Genomic DNA, 19,192 nt, shown 5'->3' on the forward strand with positions numbered 1-19,192 from the left:
TCCGTAACTAAACCAAATCACATGGGTTCGTAAAAATTAGGAACTTCTAATTATCATCTCACTACCTAGTAGTCCTATATCCACTAATATGCTAAAAGTTACAGAGATTTATGAATCTAAAGATAAAGGTAGGCATCCTCTAGTCATTCCCTTTCCATGAGTTTAGTTTTGGACATATAGTTTATTTTTATTTTTTTATTTTTTAAAAAACCCTTACCTTCCATCTTAGAATCAATACTGTATATTGGTTCTAAGGCAGAAGAATGGTAAGTATTATGTGCAGAAATGAGTAGCCATATTTCTGAGGGTGCAGGCTTGGAGCCTAGCATCAACCATTCTTAATAGCAGTCAGATTCACATTACAGCTTTGTTGAGCAGGCCATTCCAAGCCAGTTATCCATTTCCAGTCTGAGGTTTCAGGAAGTTTCAATCAGCTTCCTGGAAACATTTTAACTGTCTTGGCTGGATTGGTTCCAAACTCTGGGCCTATTAGCAGAGAATCTTAGACTTAAAGGGGACTTGACCCAGCTGCTATGGAAGATTATCTACTCTCATACAGCCTTGGTTTGGGACTCCCTTGCCTTCATATTCCATCATCAACATCTGTGTTGGCTCCTTGGCTGCTCCTATAGAACCCACCATACAGCTACATTACTGTTTGGCGAGCCAGCCATATGTACATATGTAAATAGTAACACACACACATAAGAGCGAAAGAGTTGTCTGCCCAGTGCTTAGAGTTTCCTCTTACATTGGTTGAGACACCTTACTAGCTCAAGCACCTTACATTTTTCAAAGTATTGTATATAGTTGACTATTAACCCTTAGTGATAGTTTGTACTAACCAACAGGGACAGAATAGTTAGCTTATTTAAGTTAGACTAGGGACAGGACTTCTTTAAATATTGTACATAGCTTAGTTTAACTGTGTTAGCTTAGCTACTGGGATTATTTAACACACTAATCTTTTAATGTAAGGCTTAGGTTTATTAATACATAATGCTACTAATCCTTAGTAAATTTACATAGGTTTTTAGAATGTTGCTAGGAATTGTTTTCTTAGTTGTTACTTTTTGATTCATAGTGCATGGAGATAGAAAATTTCATATCTTAGAGTTTTATTACTATATGTTTGTACTTAGCAATAATTCATAGTTTGAATGTGTTATCTTGTTACTATGTTTAACCTTTTTCCTTTCTGTTCAATTTTTTTGTAAAACTCAAACCCCATTTCTTTCCTTTAATCTTTTCCTATTACCTGTCTTAACTTAGATTAGAATAGGAGTAGTCTAGATATAGAAGATAGAACCCTTTTTATTATTTTGGGAATAGTTGAGGGGAATAAGGGGAAGAATTGTTTAGTTCGGTGTACTATAGAATTATAGGCTAGTATTAGTTCAGTAAGAATGCAGGGAATGCTGCAAGGTGCAGATTCCCATAAAGAAAATGGGCATACTGTTATGTGCAAAAGTGAGTAGCCATATTTCTGGGGGTGCAAGCCGGCAGTTGCCACTTTGGAACACAGAACCTGGCAGAGCACCCAAGCCGTGGGCCAGGGTGTCAGTTAAGGACAGGGTATAAAAGGAGGTCCTCTAACCCCTGGGAACTTCACTTCTCTGACTCCTGGGTTAGGGAGAAAAGAGGGTTTTTTGGGCCCCAGGGTGGTTTGGGGAGTTTCTGTTAGGCAGGTAGGACTTATCCAATTATTAGCCAAATATTCAATACTTTCTCGGCATAGATAACATCCTTACATACCAGCTAGAGAGAACAGCTACAACCAAGAACAACTGCAACTGTCCCAGGGGCTTCCCAGCCTCTGGGCTCAGCAACAAGCTACAGAGTTGGGATTTGCCCTCAAGGTTGTCTCATTACTCTGCTCCTAAAGAACATCAACTTGTGCTCCAGGATTAATCAACATCAACAATTTAGGCAAGGTCTTAGGGTTTCCTTCCTCCGCCTACCTACCCTTTCCTTCCCTTAGTTGTTTACAAATAAACCCTGGTTGACCTTGAGCCTAAACAGTCTTGTAGCCTAGCTTACCTACCATTAACCATTCTTTTTTTTTTTTTTTTTTTTAAACCCTTACCTTCCATCTTGGAGTTAATATTGTGTATTGGTTCCAAGGCAGAAGAGTGGTAAGGGCTGGCAATGGGAGTCAAGTGACTTGCCCAGGGTCACACAGCTGGGAAGTGTCTAGAGGCCAGATTTGAACCTAGGACCTCCTGTCTCTAGGCCTGGCTCTCCATCCACTGAGCCACCCAGCTGTCCTTCATCTACCATTCTTAATAGCAGTCAGATTTGCAATTCAGCTTTGTTGAGCAGGCCATTCCAAGCCAGTTATCCATTTCCAATCTGAGGTTTCAGGAAGTTTCAGTCAGCTTCATGGAAACATTTTAACTGTCTTGGCTGGATTGGTTCCAAGCCCTGGGCCTATTAGTAGAGAATGTTGAGCTTAAAGGGGACCTGATCCAGCTGCTGTGGGAGATTATCTACTCTCATACAGCCTTCATTTGGGACTCCCTTGCCTTCTTATTCCATCATCAACATTTGCATAGGCCCCTTGACCGCTCCTATAGAACCCACTTTACAGCTACATTACGTAAGGGCTAGGCAATGGGGGTCAAGTGACTTGCCCAGGGCCACACAGCTGGGAAGTATCTGAGGCCAGATTTGAACCTAGGACCTTCCATCTCTAGGCCTGGCTCTTAATCCACTGAGCCACCCAGCTGCCCCCCCGGACACATACTTTAAGATGGCTATGGGACATCCATTTTAACATACTCAATAGGCAGTTGTTGATGAGAGACTAAAGATCAGAAAAGTAGTTAGGAATGGATAAATAGATCTGAGAATTATCATCTTAGAGATAAAGGGGCTGATGAAATCACAGGGCAAACTTTGTCTTTGAATATTTAGTCTTTCATCCATTTTCAGTACCATCCACCCTGGAATGCATCAGTTGAACTATAAGAATCTTACTATAGAGATCACAAAGTGTGTTTATATGTAAAGCTTTTCTTTGTTTTGTTTTTTAATATTCCACAAGAGACAGTGTTGTATAATAGAGAGCCAGCCTCAAAGCCCAGAAAACCTATGACATACCAGATGGCGTGGTCCTAGGAAAGCCACTCAACAAGTTTCCCAGTGCTTTAGGCAACTCTAGGATAATACATTATACAGAGGTTACTGACCTTCAATGATAGGGTCATTTCCTCACCTGCAAGTTACATGTGGTCAGTTATTGAAGAAGGGGAAGGTAAACTACAAAATGGACATCTCCATAAAGTAATTTCTTTGATAACAGCAATGTCTAGTGCCTGGCACGTGGTTGTTAAACCTGAAATATTTACTAAATGAATGAATGAACTTTGAGAAATAAATAGATAAAAAAAATAAATTCAGAAATATATAAATGGATAAAGGTTTATTGGTTAGAAAAGCCAAATGGATCTGATAGTGTTGAGGAGGGTGCAAATGAGAGAATAGGCATTAGGGATTAGGGACAGATTAGATGTGTCTGGTAGTTGATTAATACAGGAGTTACAAGAGAAATAGGTGGAAGGAAATTGTTAACCATGAGGGTACTATAGTGGATTGAAAAATAAAGCTTCCATTCTACCCTGTTTCTGGGCAAGAGCCAAGAGTACCTTCTTGCCTGATGGAGCTAGAGAGGCCTCAGTGTTGCTTCAGCTATTCAGGAAAAGGATTCTGGGTGTTGACTACAGCCTGCTGCTGTTCCTACTATTCTTCTAGCATGTCAGTGAGGAGGGAAAGGAGAAATGAATATGTCGCTTAAATCAGGGGGAATTCTGTTGTAGCTGAATAGCCAGTTGGTGGAAGGGACAGGAATGGCTAGAAAAGGGCAATTCCTAGGAGGCAAATCACCAAAAAGTACCAAATAGAATTTTACAAGATCCAACTAAAACTTCCATTTCATATGTTGATAATTGTCTAGACTCAACAAAGTAATGAAGAAAATGTCAATGCAAATTAAATTTTAAAATGTGGCATGTGCACTTTTTTTCATAACTTGGTTGTGAGCTATAGAAAATAGTAACTATAACTCAGTTTAAACTTATATGAATGAGAAGATATCCTGGATGTTATCTAGTTAAACTTTTATTTTTATAGGTGAGAAAACCTAGGTCCTAAAAGGTTGACTCATCCAAGGTCATTTGGGAGTATTTGTATTTTGCACTATTTTTGACTATCTGACCCACGATACTAGACCAATGCCCTTGTAACACCCCTCACATTACCTTGTGTATAGTAAGTACTTGAATATTTATTAAAACAAATTTTAAACATTCTTTATATTTCTCATTTTTAGATATTAAAGAACGATTCACAAATTATGTGCTCTTGCTAATAGTTTGTCTAAGAAATATGGAACAATTTTCTTGGAATCCAGGTAATTAAACATTTATCAACTATGATGAAGATTAATTTTACTTTGAATTAAAACTCTTAGAATAGTATGAAATAATCACTGATGTTATTAAGGAATACATTTTCAGCTTTAATATGTGTACATGTAAAATAAAATTCAAACAACTCAATTCATGGATTTTAGGTATTTTTTTCTTTAAATGTGCCTTTTGACTTAGTTTTTTCCCAATTCTTGAAATAATGGGATTGAGATTATGAAGATGCATTAGATGCTCATCATGATGTTCTTCTATCCCCTGGACCTTACTTTTCTCTTTTGCTGATATCTCTGTCTTCAATTGCTGATAACTGTCACTTGAGGTAACTTGCCACGCCATGTCTGCTGAGGGCAGGCTACCCTGGAAATCTTGAGAGGCTTTGTTACCAAATATCAGAATGCTAAAACAGGGATAATCATTTGGCAAGGACCATAAGTTTAGAACCTAAGGTCATCTAGACCATCTAGCGCCACCCACCCCCCATTTTTACAGGTGAGGAATCTGAGGCCCAGAGAGAAGCTCACACAGGTAATCAATGACAGAGCCAAGTTTAAAGCTCAGCCTTTGTACTTCCATCATCATTCTTTTCACTTAGCCACATGGTAGCAGAAGACCTGTCTGTGCTTGGAATATGACATGAAATCATGTTACTAAAAAAAGCCCTCAAATGGCAAGATGATATCTTAAGAGTTGAACTTCTCTTTAATAGAACAATGGAAAAATTCAAGTTGGAACAAAATGTTTACCCTAAAAGGCACCTGGCCATCTTTGTAAGAATTGTGACTAAAGTCCTTGATGCCAGCAAACATCTAAAGTGGTAATCTTATCTTAAAAGCTAAGTTACTGGTGATTACCTCCTTATCTAAAGTGAAATTTTTCCATTTAAAAGAAAGATAGATGTTTGTGTCCCCAAAATTTTGGGTTTTTTTAAAGGAACAAGCTATTTTATACTCCACTTTGGGGCACCACCATCTCCAAATCCTTTTATGATGAAGAGTTCTCTCTGTAGTCATCAAAAAATCAGTTCTGTGCAAGTAGATACATAATAGTTTTCTACCTTGCAAATAACCTTCGCTGACCAGTACAAACTTCTTAGTCCCAGAAGCCCACAGTGATTATCTGACTTTTGTCTTCTTAATTTTATAGATCACCTTTGGGTATTGTTTCCAGATGTCTGTATGGTGATTGCTTCAGAAACTGCTGTGGATATTGTAAAGCATGCCTTCATCACCAAATTCAATGATATTACTGCAGATGTATGTTTGTCATAAGTGACTTGTCTTTAACATTTTTTATTTTCCTTTGCTGTATAGTTAAATTATAAGGCATATGTAAGACTAATAAAAGAAAAATGTTTTATATCACTGAAAATTAGTTTATTTTTTATCTCAGAAATATCTTATATTTCTGAAATCTCAAATTAAGTAGATTTTTTGTTTTTGTGTAATATTACATCTATTCTCATTTTTTAATACATTTGGGAAATTTATTTTATGATTATAACCTTTCTAGAAGTGAGCATATTGATGTAGGTGTTTTAATGTTTAATAGGAAAGGAATTTTTTTATTCCTGTCAGTTTTCTTTATCTATCTTTTACAATGATATCAAATATAGAAATGCTATCTATTTAGGTGACTTTATGAATATTACTGTGTGATGCATTTAATAAGCAAGCCACAGGGATTTACATTTGCCTTGCTTTTATATATGGATGCAGAAATAAAAATAATGGCATAAGTTTCAGCTTTGAAGTTCTACAGTTTGTTGTTTAAGTTATGGCATAATTTAAAGTTTTATTTTATTTTTTCGTTAGAATAGTTATTATTAAAAGTTTGTAAAGCAGTTTCTCAATTCTGATAAAAATCATTACTTCACCTTTTTAGCCCTTTATTTCCTTAAAGAGAACAGCAGAAATTTTCCATTAGTAAAATAATTTTCTCTATATTTGTAAAGTTGATTTCAAGAATTTAATGTTGTTTGCTATTCAAACTGGCAAATAAATACATGTCTTCAAATTATACCATGTTAGTTCATATTTATTCTTATAGCCTCAATCCCTAGGAAGCTCAAAGCAGTTACGTGTTGGTATTTTTACATAAGGCATTCAAATTCTTAACAGTTCATCTTTTATCAAAATTAATATTTTCAAATATCTTAGAATATAGTACCTGAAATCTCTAGCTTCTTGACATTTCTTAATTATGAGTATGCATACATATATAAATGAACATTCTGTATATTTGCATAGTACTGTCATTTGTAGCAAATATCTTTATATCTAGGAAATACATTTTTTAAGAGTTTAATGACCCTTTCTTTACATAATAAAAAATAAAGAGCATCATGTTTATATGCAATTAGAGGAAAATAAACTGATAAAATATAACAAACTAGGTGAAATTTAATAAGAAAGCCATGATTAATATTCCTCCTATTCTTTACTTTTTGCAAGCATTTAATTCTAATAACTTTAATTATATCATCTAAAAAAACAAATTCATTGTCTGTGCATCTTTGCTCTTAATTTTTGTCTTAGAGTTCATTGCTATCCTCTGGAAATGCTGCACACAAAAGTGCAATTTGAGATTTAGTCCTTTTTTGGTATATAGCATTTTCTCCTCAAAATCAACAAGGATTAAGGATACTGGTTTGTTTTACTTTTCAAGTCATAATCTAGCTATTGTAATTTGCCACATTTGTGTTGGCAGCAAGATTATTGTTCTTTGGACAAAACCAACCATTTCATGAAATATCAAGTCATATCCAAACTTGGCCATTAACTAAATCGGTAAATTTAATAATACTCTAAATATTTTGTCTGTCACTATGTCAGATGTGATTTAAAGAAGTTAGGTATAAATTACATGCTATATAGATAAACATGGTTTATGTACCATAAAGAATTATATTTCTTGTTTTCCTTTTTTTTAAAAGGTCTACAGTGAGTACAGAGCTAGCCTTGCTTTTGACCTTGTTAGCAGCCGCCAGAAAAATGTAAGTATTAAATCAAGTGTCTTCAGATGTAAATTAATAGTCTATTAAATTCAGTTTGGATATATTACTTAAAGGATCTATGATTTCATCGAGATGGAACTTCTCCCAAGCATATCAAAACTATTCTCTGCCTTGGTAGATAATCTGTGTGAATTACTTGACCAAACAAATCATCAACCAATGGCAAACTTTCTTGTGATTAATGTCACTAATCTATTCTGGTCCTTAGCTGACAGGTACAGATTTCATTGCCAGTGTCATCTCTTATGCCTATCTGTTTCCAGTCCATTTAAGTGAGACCCCTGAGTTCCCAGGATCATCTCTATACCATGACAAGGCATCAGAATAGCACCTTTGGAATTCAGAAATGTCAGCTAGGAAAAATTACAACACTTAAGCTGAAGAATAAAAGTGAACCATGTTAGAACTAATACTCATTTGTTTAACATATTATCTTTAAGCACATTATGTATATATGTTTGTATTTAAAATGTGTTTTAAGCTTTCATGTTTCACCATTTTCACTGAAAAACATTAAAGTTTCTAATCCATTTATTTTCAGTTTACCCATATGATATTTATGAATAAATACCAGCAATTGCAAAATAAAGTATTTTAAAGTAGCTTATTGTGAATTTGAAATTTGCTTATTCTTTCCCTTTCTAGGCATACACTGATTATAGTGATTCTGTTGCACGGAGAATGGGCTTTATTCCCCTCCCACTGGCTGTTTTAGTAAGTATTGTGTATATCTTTCCTTTATTTAGTAGAAATTGTTTATCTTAGCACTTCAGATGCTTCAGGAGTCAATAATTTCATCAGTGTAACTACATCTTAGACTTCACTTGTGATTTGTTGGGCCTCTACTCTTCTACTTCATCCTAATTATCTTTCAAGTTTTGAAATATTAGTAAATGTATTCACAATAAAATTGCTTCCCAGGAATCTAACATTACTTGGAAAAATTGTACATAAGAAAATGTTATTACTGGCTTAGAGGAAAAGTTTAAGTTTTAATTATTGATATTCTTTTGGTTGTTCAGTCATGTGAAAGAGGGGAGTCACAGAGCTTTATTACAAATACAGAGTTTTTTGTTGTTGTTCAGTTGTGTCCACCTCTTTGTGACCCCATTTGGAGTTTTCTTGGCTACGCTACTGTAGTGATTTACAGTTTCCTTCTCCCAATTCATCTTATAGATAAGGAAATTGAAGCAAATGAGGTTAAGTGGCTTGTCCAGGGTCTCACAGGTAGTATCTCAGGATAGATTTGAACTCGGGAAAATGAGTCTTCCTGACTCCTGGTCAGGTGCTCTATGCATTGAGCCATCTAGCTACCTTATTTTAAAGTAATGAATACATTTGTTCATGCAACTAGGAATATTCTAATAAATGACAGTGTGAGCTTGCAAAATAGTTTTCTGATGTCTTCATGCCTGCCTAATCTAGATCATGATAGTTGTTTGTGTTTGTATCCATATTTGTCAATGTTCTTTCTTTCTACTTATTCTCACTTTCTCTAACAAGTATAGCTAGTGTTCTCCTATAAACACAGATTTAAGAAAACCAAGTGAAGAATGACATAAAATGGAATGGTAGTTAACATTAAATTATTTTAGGCTTACTACCAGTTTTCTCTTTAGTTATGAACATTTTACTAGCTTATTGATATTTTTATTTCCATAAAATCCAGATTTTAATACCTTAACATATTTTATATAAAAATTTGTTTTAATAGTTCATGTTGTATGATTTTCTTTGCTTTAAAAGAGCTCTTGTAACAAATACAAATTTAATTTTGAAAGATATCTTAGCCTTTTAAAAAAGTTTATGAGCAAGCAGAAAAAAAGTTTATGTGATTATAGAATCATAAGGAGGTGTAAGTTCATATTTTGCAACTGAAAATACCATTTTTTCTATTCTATCTATCCAAGCTAAAGTGGTAGAAATTAGCCTAGACATTAGCAGAAACATTTTCATATGCTAAATTTGAGAAGAAACATAAATTGACTGAGGGTTAAAGATTTCTTGGAAGTGATTGCTTTGCCAACCCATTTTGACCAATACTGTAGATGTTTAGTCAGAAGAAGCGACTTCCAGTAACCCACTCATTTATTTATTTTGTGGCAGTTATCCTCCACATTTTTAATTTAATATTTCTAAATTTTTCTCAAATTTTAACTATGTTCTCATTTATTGTGTGACAGTTATCCTCCACATTTTTTAAATTTAATATTTCTAAGTTTTTCTCAAAATTTAACTCAAATTTAAATTTTCTCAAAATTTAAGTTCTCTTGCATGGTCTTCTTAAAACTATTCTGCAAAAAGACTTAAATGTAATTAGTAGTAATATTAGAAAAAAATTTTGTTTCAGAAAAACTTTATTAGTGATAGGAACTCCTTAATTATACAGTGGTGATGAGGATGATTCTCTTTTTGCATCTTTAAGTCAAAAAAATGGTACCACTGCTTGGTAGAAATGATTATATCTTTTAGTTCTGGCATTTCTAAGAAGAAAAAAGTCATTTCCTAAGGTCCAATTTAGTATAGTCAAACTCAGCCACTAAAAGTTAATGTAGAATTGTGAAGCCATGATAGTAAAAAAACAGACAGAATTAGGCTTATGATTGATTAAAATTACCTCATGTAATAATTTTTTCCAATTTTTACTATTTAAGAATTTTTAAAACTTTATTTTTAAGTAAGGAAAAAATACCCAAAAAAATCATAATCATATAGATTGTTTGCAAGGGTTTACAATATTAAAAATTTTCTCTTAGAGATTTCACTGCAGATTAATAATTGGCTCATTTGTTTAAAAAAAAAACAAAAACCTAGAGGGGAGCTGGATGATTCAGTGGATTGAGAGCCAGGCCCAGATACTGGAGGTCCTGGGTTCAAATGTGACCTCAGACACTTCCTAGCTATGTGACCCTGGACAAATCACTTGACCCCCATTCCCTAGCCCTTATCATTCTTCTGCCTTAGAAACAATACTTAGTATTGATTCTAGACAGAAGGTAAGGGTTTAAAAAAAAAACTTGGTCTTACTAGTGCCATTATTAACTTGACTTTGCAAAAAAAGTTACCAAATGTAAACTTATTACTTTTTCCCAAAGAGAAACTTTATGAATTTTGAATCAAAAAGCTTATTTTTGTCTGATAGGATTTTTCTGTTAGTGTCTACACTTAATGTATTAAATGAATAAATAATTTTATTGTAAACTATTTGATTTTTACATTATATAACTGCAGATATTCAATTTTAGTCATCCTTTTTAAAATGAATCCTTAATTATTAATAATATCAGAAAAACTTAAAACAATGATAAAGGAAACTGAATTTTCTCCGAAACATGCTCTCAGTTTATCTATAAATTGCCCTCTTCAACACTCCATCCTTTGCCACGTAAAGAAGTAGGATACCAAAGCAGAGCTCTCAGTAGGCCTGGAGTCAGGAAGAACTGTTCAAATGCAAACTTAGACATTTACTAACTATAGACCTTGGCAAGTCATTTAACTTCTTATTGCCTCAGTTTTCTCAATAGTAAAATGAGGATAAAGTTATCACCTATCTCCCAGATTTATTATAGGATCAAGTGATGGATTTGTGATTCTTTTTAAAGGCTTATTTTCTCTCTTCATATATGACTATCAAGCCAATACATCTATATTTTTATACATCATTTTTTGAAGAGTACCAGAAAATTCATTCACTAGATTTTAAAACTCAGCTCATATTAATCTGCCAGCCTATGGGGAAATAAATATTTGCCCATCTGTCTTAAAAACAAGTTTTCAGCCTGTTTCCTACTTCCAAATAAATAGATTTCTGATGATAATTAGTTTTGTGGGAAGCAAGGCCATATTCTGGTATTTGCCTGTTCTTTGAGGTCCTTTTTAGCCAGAGGAGAGAAAGTAGTAGTACTTAGAAAGAAAAAAACATATTGTGAAAGACAAAAGCTGAGGCAAGATAGGGGATACTTCAGAGAAAAAGGATAATGTAGAGATGGGTAGGTGGGGCAGGGCGGTGTTTCCTCTGGTTCTGGTAGGAAGAGCTTTCAAAGAGAAGAAATCACCTTGAATTCTCTAAGATTGTGTCAGACTTTTCAGATTAGCAAAAATTTAAAGATTTAAAGAACCTTATTGAATTCCTTCATCCCCTGTGGCTCCTGACTCTAAAGAGTTGAAGACCATCTAATAGGAAATATGTAATAAAAAAAAGTTTGAAAATGAAACAAAACTATGGAGCCACTGATGGACACTGAAAGATATATATTCTTGACAAATTAAGAAGCACATTATTTTTAGCTTTTCTTGAGCAAGCCAAAAACTGCTCCCTCAACAAATTGTTACAAATTGAGCAGCTCTTGATATATAGAAAGCTTATCTGTCTACCTGGATCACTATTGTTCAGCACCAAAAAAAGTATTTTACATCTTTTTTTTACATTTACATTTTTTATTTACATATTTTACAGGGAAATCTTAAAGAGCCAATAAAAGGTGGGTGGGTTGGTGTCTAAGTACAGTATTCATGACTGTTGATTTGTTTCTTTCTGCCTTTTTTGTTAGCTCATCAGAGTTGTAACAAGCTCAATTAAAGTGCAAGGAATCCTGTCTTATGCCTGTGTCATACTCTTCTATTTTGGGTAAGACTGACCATTCTTGAGTTTATTTTTAGTTTAGTAAAAGCAAATGATATCAGATATAAAACAAACTGAGCTTAGTCCAAATGATACTCCCATTCAATCTATTATACAGCTAGGGAAGTACCTACTTGAAAGATGGCATATATTTGGTGTGTGTGTGTGTGTGTGTGTGTGTGTGTGTGTGTGTGTGTGTGTACACACACACACAAAAATACATATATGTGGAACTGTTAATAGCAATTGTTTTGATAAAGTGTTTTGATAATAGCTTCAAAACCAAAAAGCTACCTTTTCACAAAAATCTTAATCAGAGCATAACAACACATATACTTACATAGTATGTTTTTAAAGTTTCTAAGTATCATCCACCTTTTTTACATTTGGGAAAACTCTGACTAGAACAGTGAGGTGATATGTCCCAAGTCATAGTGAATAAATGAGGGAGGCAGGATTCAAAACCAGAACTTATTCCAACCTGTTTTCCAGTTTACCATATTGCCTCTAAGATAGGAGATGCTTAGAAAGGCCTGACTTTCCTGGCTACTGCTTGGTGGAGCTTGGCCAGATACTTCCACCTCACTCTAATATGCTTTCTTTATCTATAAAATTCATTCATTTGTTCACTTACATTTAAGTGCCCAGTATGTGCCAGACACTGTGCTAAATGCTGGGGATACAAAAAAGAGGCAAAAAACAAACCTGTCCTTAAGAAGTTTACATTCTAATCTAGGGATTACACAATTTAATCCCTTAGGTTTTTTCTGATCCTAAAGCCTATGATCCTAAGAAAAGCCTATAAACAAGGTCCAATTTCTAGGACAAATTCTACATTAATGCAACTACACTAATGCACAATCAGTAAAGACTTATTAAGCATAGACTGCATGCTTAACTGTATTTGGATGTAGGGATATAAAAGCAAAAACAAAATAATAGCCTTTATTTCAGTAAGCTTAAATTCTAACAGACAAAGACAGTAATGGAATAATTGGATTCAAAAAAAGCCAACCTACCTGCCTGACTTAGCAGAACCATGGAGGTTTTATTCATGCTATAGTTTACCAGGATCAAACCATATCAGGAATGTTGTATTCTGTTCTGAATAATACTTTTAAAAGGACAATGATAAGATAAAGAACATTCAGAGTGGACAAGACAGGGAAACAAGCATTTATTAAGCACTTGCCACGTGCTAAGTGCTAGGAATACAATTTTTTTTTAAGCCCTTGTTCTCAAGGAGCTTCTATTCTAATTGGAGAGGACAGCATACAAAAGACCCAAAAGGGAGCTGAAGGAGTATGGGAGAGAAGGAAGGAAAAGGATTTAACATCACCACTTCATGGTGTTGAAATCTAGAAAGTTGGAACCAGAGGTAGGAGAATTATTAAGATTGGCCAACATGGCAAAGAGATATTCTAGTCTAGAGTCCACAGAGGTTCATATATGGAGGCCTCAAGAACTAAGAGAACTTCCTAGGTGAGACTGCAACTGAGACATGGTATTGAATTCTGCAAAATCAGAAGCACAGCCAAGTGGGAAATAAAGGTTGGTAAACCAGACTTTGTGAAAGATGATTAATGAACTGGTTGGGGGACTTGGATAAAGAAGAAGCTTTATCAAGAACATGATGACTGTCTTCAGATATTTAAAAAACCCCTATATGGGAAGAGATTAGGTAGAAGCAATCAAAACCCTGGCTTGGAAGTTGCAGAGAAGTCCATTTTGACTTGATGTAGGATGACTGTGCTCTGAAGTAATGAATTATCCCTTTCTAGAGTTATTCAAGCAAAAGAGGAAATTTATTTTGTTCAGTTACAGGCTGAACTGAAGGCTTAAAAGGACCCTGCTAACTTTAGGGCACACGGAGGGATGTCAGCAGTAAGCATAGTAGGTGTTTGAAAGATCTTTGTAGGCTAATCTGATCAGGGAAGACTTGATGGAGGAGTTTCTGAGACTTCAAAGGCTACATTTAATTGGAATGTGGATATATAAAGAGAATAGAGATGAGGAAAGCAGACATGGAGGCTAAATGTTATATACTACAAGCATGTAATGATTGGGGAAATGGAAATGGAATGAATAGGAAGTATTAAATATGGATAATAATAGGAAAATGAGAAATATATGTTGCATGACATTATGGTTATTTTATTCCTTGCTTTCTCATTGGGTTAGGGGAGGGAGAGACCTTGGTACTAAAAATTAGAAATAATATAAAATAATATCTACCTCCCAGAGATGATGTGAAGATCAAATGAAATAACACATGCAAAATGTTTTGCACACATCTAAAAAAAATTCCATTAGTGTGTGATCTCCTTTTCAGTGATCCCACTTCTACTACTTCCTTGAATTGTTGCGATAAATGTCCAACAGCTTTCATGCTTCCACTGTCTTCTATATAACATCTCTTTGATAGCACTGCCAGAATTAATTTTCTCAGGTATAATGTCATTCTTCTATTTTTTAAATTAAATTTTATTTTATTTTTACCTAATTACATGTAACAACAGTTTCCAACATTTTTCTTTTCTTTTTTTTTTTTTAAACCCATACCTTCCGTCTTGGAGTCAATACTGTGTATTGGCTCCAAGGCAGAAGAGTGGTAATGGGGGTGAAGTGACTTGCCCAGGGTCACACAACTGGGAAGTATCTGAGGCCAGGTTTGAACGCAGGATCTCACATCTCTGGGCCTGGCTCTCAGTCCACTGAGCTACCCAGCTGCCCCCTCCAACATTTTTCAAAGTATATTGAGTCTTGAATTTATCCCTCTCTCCTTTCCCACCCATACTGATATGGTAAGCAGTCTTGTATAGATTTTACATATGCAATCATGTAAAACATTTTCCCCTATTAATCCTTTTGTGGAAACTGAAATTTTAAAAATTATGAAAAAGTGAAAGAAAAGTTTGCTTTGGTCTGGATTTAGATTCTATCAGTTCTTTTTCTCTGAAAGTAGATAGCATTTTTTATCATGAGTCCTTTGAGATAGTTCTGGATCACTATATTGCTGAGATTAATTGTTATTCGCAGTTGTTCATTGTACAGTATTCATGTTCAATGTTCTGCTTATTTAACTTTGCTTCAGTTCATATAGGACTTTACAGTTTTTTCTGAGCTTCTCCTGCTTGTCATTTCTTACAGCACAACAATATTCCATTACAGTCATATGCTATAACTTGATCAGCCATTCCTCAATTGACAATATCTTCTCACTTTCCATTTCTTTGCCCCCCCCCCAAAAAAAGAGATGCTTTAAAATATTTTTGTACATAAAGGTCCTTTCCCTTTTTGTTTTTCAACTCTTTGGGCTACAAACCTAGTAATAGGGTTTATTATTGGTTAATATATATGTATTGGTTAATTGGTTAATAATATAATAGGGTTAATAATTGGGTCAAAGAGTATATATATGTACTATTGTAGCTCTTTGGACATAGGCCCAAATTGTTCTTCAGAATGGTTAAATCAGTTCACAACTCCACCAGCAGGGCATTAGTGTCTCAAATTTTCCATATCTTCCACCAACTTTTGTCATTTTCCTTCTCTTTCATAATAGCCTCTCTGATAGGTATAGGTTGGTACATCAGTGTGGTTTTAATTTGCATTCTCTGATTAATTGTGATTTAAAGTATTTTTTGCATGACTACAGAGAACTTGAATTACTTTGTCTGAGAGCTACCTGTTCATATCCTTTGGTCATTTATCAATTGGAGAATGACTTATATTCTTATATATTCAACTCATTTCTCTCTATGTATTTGAGAAAAGAGGCCTTTATTAGAGAGACTTGTAAAATATTTTGCACTATTATGATTACTGTGTATTATTTTCCATACTATTTACCCCTGTTTAATCCCTCTCCCCCAATTTGCCCTCTTTTCTATCAGCCCTACCCCTCCTTCTCTTATCCCCTTCCCCTCTTACTTTTCTGTAGGATAAGATGGCTCTCTCTCTACCCAATTGATTGTGTAAGTTTTTCTCTTATTGAACCAATTCTGATGAGAGTAAGGTTCAAATGCTCTCCCTACCTCCCCCAATTTTCCCTCTACTGTAAAAGCTTTCATACCTCTTTTATGTGCAATAATTTAGCCCTTTATTTTTTTCTTCCCTCTTCTCCTAATGCATTCCTCTTTCTCATGTCTTAATTTTATTTTATTTTATTTTATCTCATCCCATCATATTCCACACACATTCTCTATGTGTACTCCATCTAACTGCCCTAATAATGACAAAGTTCTTTGGTGTTGCAAGAATCATCTCCCCATGTAGGGATGTGCACAATTTAAGTTTATTGAATGTTTTTTATTTCTTTTTCTGTTTACCTTTTTATGCTTCTCTTGAATCTTTTGAGAGTCATATTTTCCATTCAGCTCTGGTCTTTTCATTAGGAATGTTTGAAAGTTTTCTATTTCATTACCCATTTTCCCCCCCTAAAGGATTATGCTTAGTTTTGCTGGATAAATGATTCCTGGTTGAACTCCTAGCTTCTTTGACCTCTGGAATATCATATTCCAGACCCTCCAGTGCTTTAATGTGGTAACTGCTAAATCTTGTGTTATCTTGACTGTGGCTCTATGATATTTGAATTGTTTCTTTTTGACTGCTTGTAATATTTTCTCCTTGACCTGGGAGTTTTGAAATTTGGCTATAACATTCCTGAATATTTTCTTTTGGGGATTTCTTTTGGGAAGTGATCAGTAGATTCTTTTAATTTCAATTTTTCCTTCTGGTTCTAGAATATCAACACAGTTTTCCTTGATAATTTCTTGAAAAATAATGTGTTAAGCTCTTTTTTTTTTCCATCATGGCTTTCAGGTAGTCCAGTAATTCTTAGATTATCTCTCCTAGATTTATTTTTCAGGTCAGTTGTTTTTCCAGTGAAATGTTTCACATTTTCTTCTATTTTTTTTACTTTGATTGTTTCTTGATGTCTCATGGAGTCATTAGTTTCCCCTTCCTCAACTCCAAAAATTCCAGTTTTTAAGGAATGTTTTTTTTTTTTGAGCGAGCTTTTGTACTGCCTTTTCCATTTGGCTAATTCTACTTTGTTCTTTTACTCAATGACTTTTGGAGTAATAATATTATTTTCCAGTTTTATTATTTTCCAGTTTTCTAGTATCCTTCCTTTAGAACTATATGAGAAAATCCTTTCACATAAATCATTTTACAATTGTGTCACTGTTAATATGGTCAGTTGGTCAATAAGCATTAAGAGCCTACTATGTGCCAGGCACTGTGCTAATACAAAAAAAGGTGAAAGATTATCTTTTCTCAAGGAGCTCACAGACTAATGGGGAAGAAAACATACAAACAAATTATATATGAGTTGAATTGGAAATAATCAACAGAGTGAAGACATTGGCAATAAAGGGTATTGGTAAAGGCTTCCTGTAGAAAGTTTGATTTTAAAAGCTGCCACTTGAAGGAAGCCAGGAAAGTTAGGAGAAAGAGATGAAAATGAACAGCAATCCAGACTTAGGGAGACAGAGAAATGCCTGGACTTGAGAGATAAAGTGTCTTGTTTGAGGAAGAACAAGGAGGTCACCAGGGTCACTTATTTTACCATGAAGACTTCAAAGCAAAATGAACGAGTCCCCTGAAATGATATTTTGTATAGATTTTGAGTGTATAATGAAGCCAACACCAACATCTCCTTGTTTGCCTTTCTAAGGAGAAACGTGAACTTTCCATTTAATTTCAACAATGTCTTCTGGTTTCATTTATACTAAGAATGTCATGGTTCAAGTTTACCAACTTGACTATACAAAGAAGACATTTACAGTATTAGTATTTAAATTAATGTTTCGATTGTACAGGACTATGAAACATTTTGTATTTCCTCTTGTTTAGTGAATTACTATGGTCAATATACAGGTAACAAGTATATCCATACTTAACTAGGCTGTTCCTTGAACTTTTTCTGACTTCAAGACTACATGTAAGACTTTCACACTTAATAAAAATTGCCAGAGATTGATTTTCTCTGTTTTGGCCTCCAACAATACATATGATGAGGCATAATAATAACAAGCATTTATGGATCACTTGTTTTGTTTCAGACATCGGGCTAATTTCTGGGGCAAAGGAGAAAAAAAGGCAAAAAATGGTCATATCCTGAATCATTTTACATTCTAATAGGTTAGATAATATACAGACAACTATGGGCAAACAAGATACATAAAGGGTCAATTAAAGGTATTCTTAGAAGCAAAACATAAGCAATGGGAGCACTGGAAAAGGTGTCTTGGAGAAGACAGGATTTGAGCTGAATCTTAAAGGAAGTCAAAGAAACTAGGAGGTAGAAACAAAAAGGAAAACCTACTAGCCATAGAGAATTGACAAGGAAAATGCATAGAATTGGAAAATGGAGCTTCTTGTAGGAAGAGCAGCAAGGAAGCCAGTATCATTGAATCATAAGGTATTTGGAGTGGGAATGAGGTGTCAGAAAACTAGAAAGGAAGGAAAAAGATAGGCTATGAAGAGATTTAAAAGCCAATCAGATTTTTATATTTGATTCTGGAGGTAATAGGGAGCCCCAGGAGTTTATTAAGTAAAAGAGTGATAAAGTAAGTGATTGAGGTAAGGGGACCAACCAGCAGGTTTTGCTGTAATAATGAGATGAAAGCAGCTATGTCAGAAGAGGATGGAATGAAGACAAGAAATATTATGAAGGAAGAAATATCAGGACTTGGCTTTCTTACCACCAATTTCTTTGGAACTCTCAAATGATTCAACATTAAAAATGACAATAAATAAGAGACTTTACTTTCTGCTTTGCCATTACACACTGGAGACCATGAGGCCCTTCCAATTGACCAGCATTTGATTTCTTCTATCTTTTTGTCTCTCTTCTCACTTAGAATGGGAGCTCTTTGAGAGCAGGGACTGTCTACACTTTTCTCTTTGTTTTCCCCAATGCTTTGCACAGTGATCTTCATAGTAAATACTTAAAATGCTTTTTTCTCATTCATTTATTTATTCTTTTTCAGAGATGAAATTAAGTTGGTTTCATGCCATGCTCCAGATTGAAAGATAGCTATCTATAGCTAGCAGTTATATATCACTTTTAAGGTTTGGAAAGTGCTTTATAAATATTTCATTTTTTTCTTTCTAAGAACC

General features: G+C 34.4%; 1 protein-coding gene across 2 annotated transcripts in view; it reads left to right on the forward strand.

Annotated features, from left to right (window-relative positions):
* Positions 1-19,192, forward strand: part of TAPT1 (transmembrane anterior posterior transformation 1) — a 111,426-nt gene that overhangs the window by 83,722 nt on the left and 8,512 nt on the right. For both annotated transcript variants that reach the window (XM_044682216.1, XM_044682217.1), the window contains 5 exons: positions 4,331-4,411; positions 5,574-5,683; positions 7,363-7,422; positions 8,089-8,157; positions 11,994-12,070. In XM_044682216.1, the coding sequence (XP_044538151.1) occupies positions 4,331-4,411; positions 5,574-5,683; positions 7,363-7,422; positions 8,089-8,157; positions 11,994-12,070 (397 nt within the window). The remainder of the gene's footprint in view (positions 1-4,330; positions 4,412-5,573; positions 5,684-7,362; positions 7,423-8,088; positions 8,158-11,993; positions 12,071-19,192) is intronic.

This window comes from Gracilinanus agilis, chromosome 6 (genome assembly GCF_016433145.1).
Source record: "Gracilinanus agilis isolate LMUSP501 chromosome 6, AgileGrace, whole genome shotgun sequence".
NCBI lineage: Eukaryota > Metazoa > Chordata > Mammalia > Didelphimorphia > Didelphidae > Gracilinanus > Gracilinanus agilis.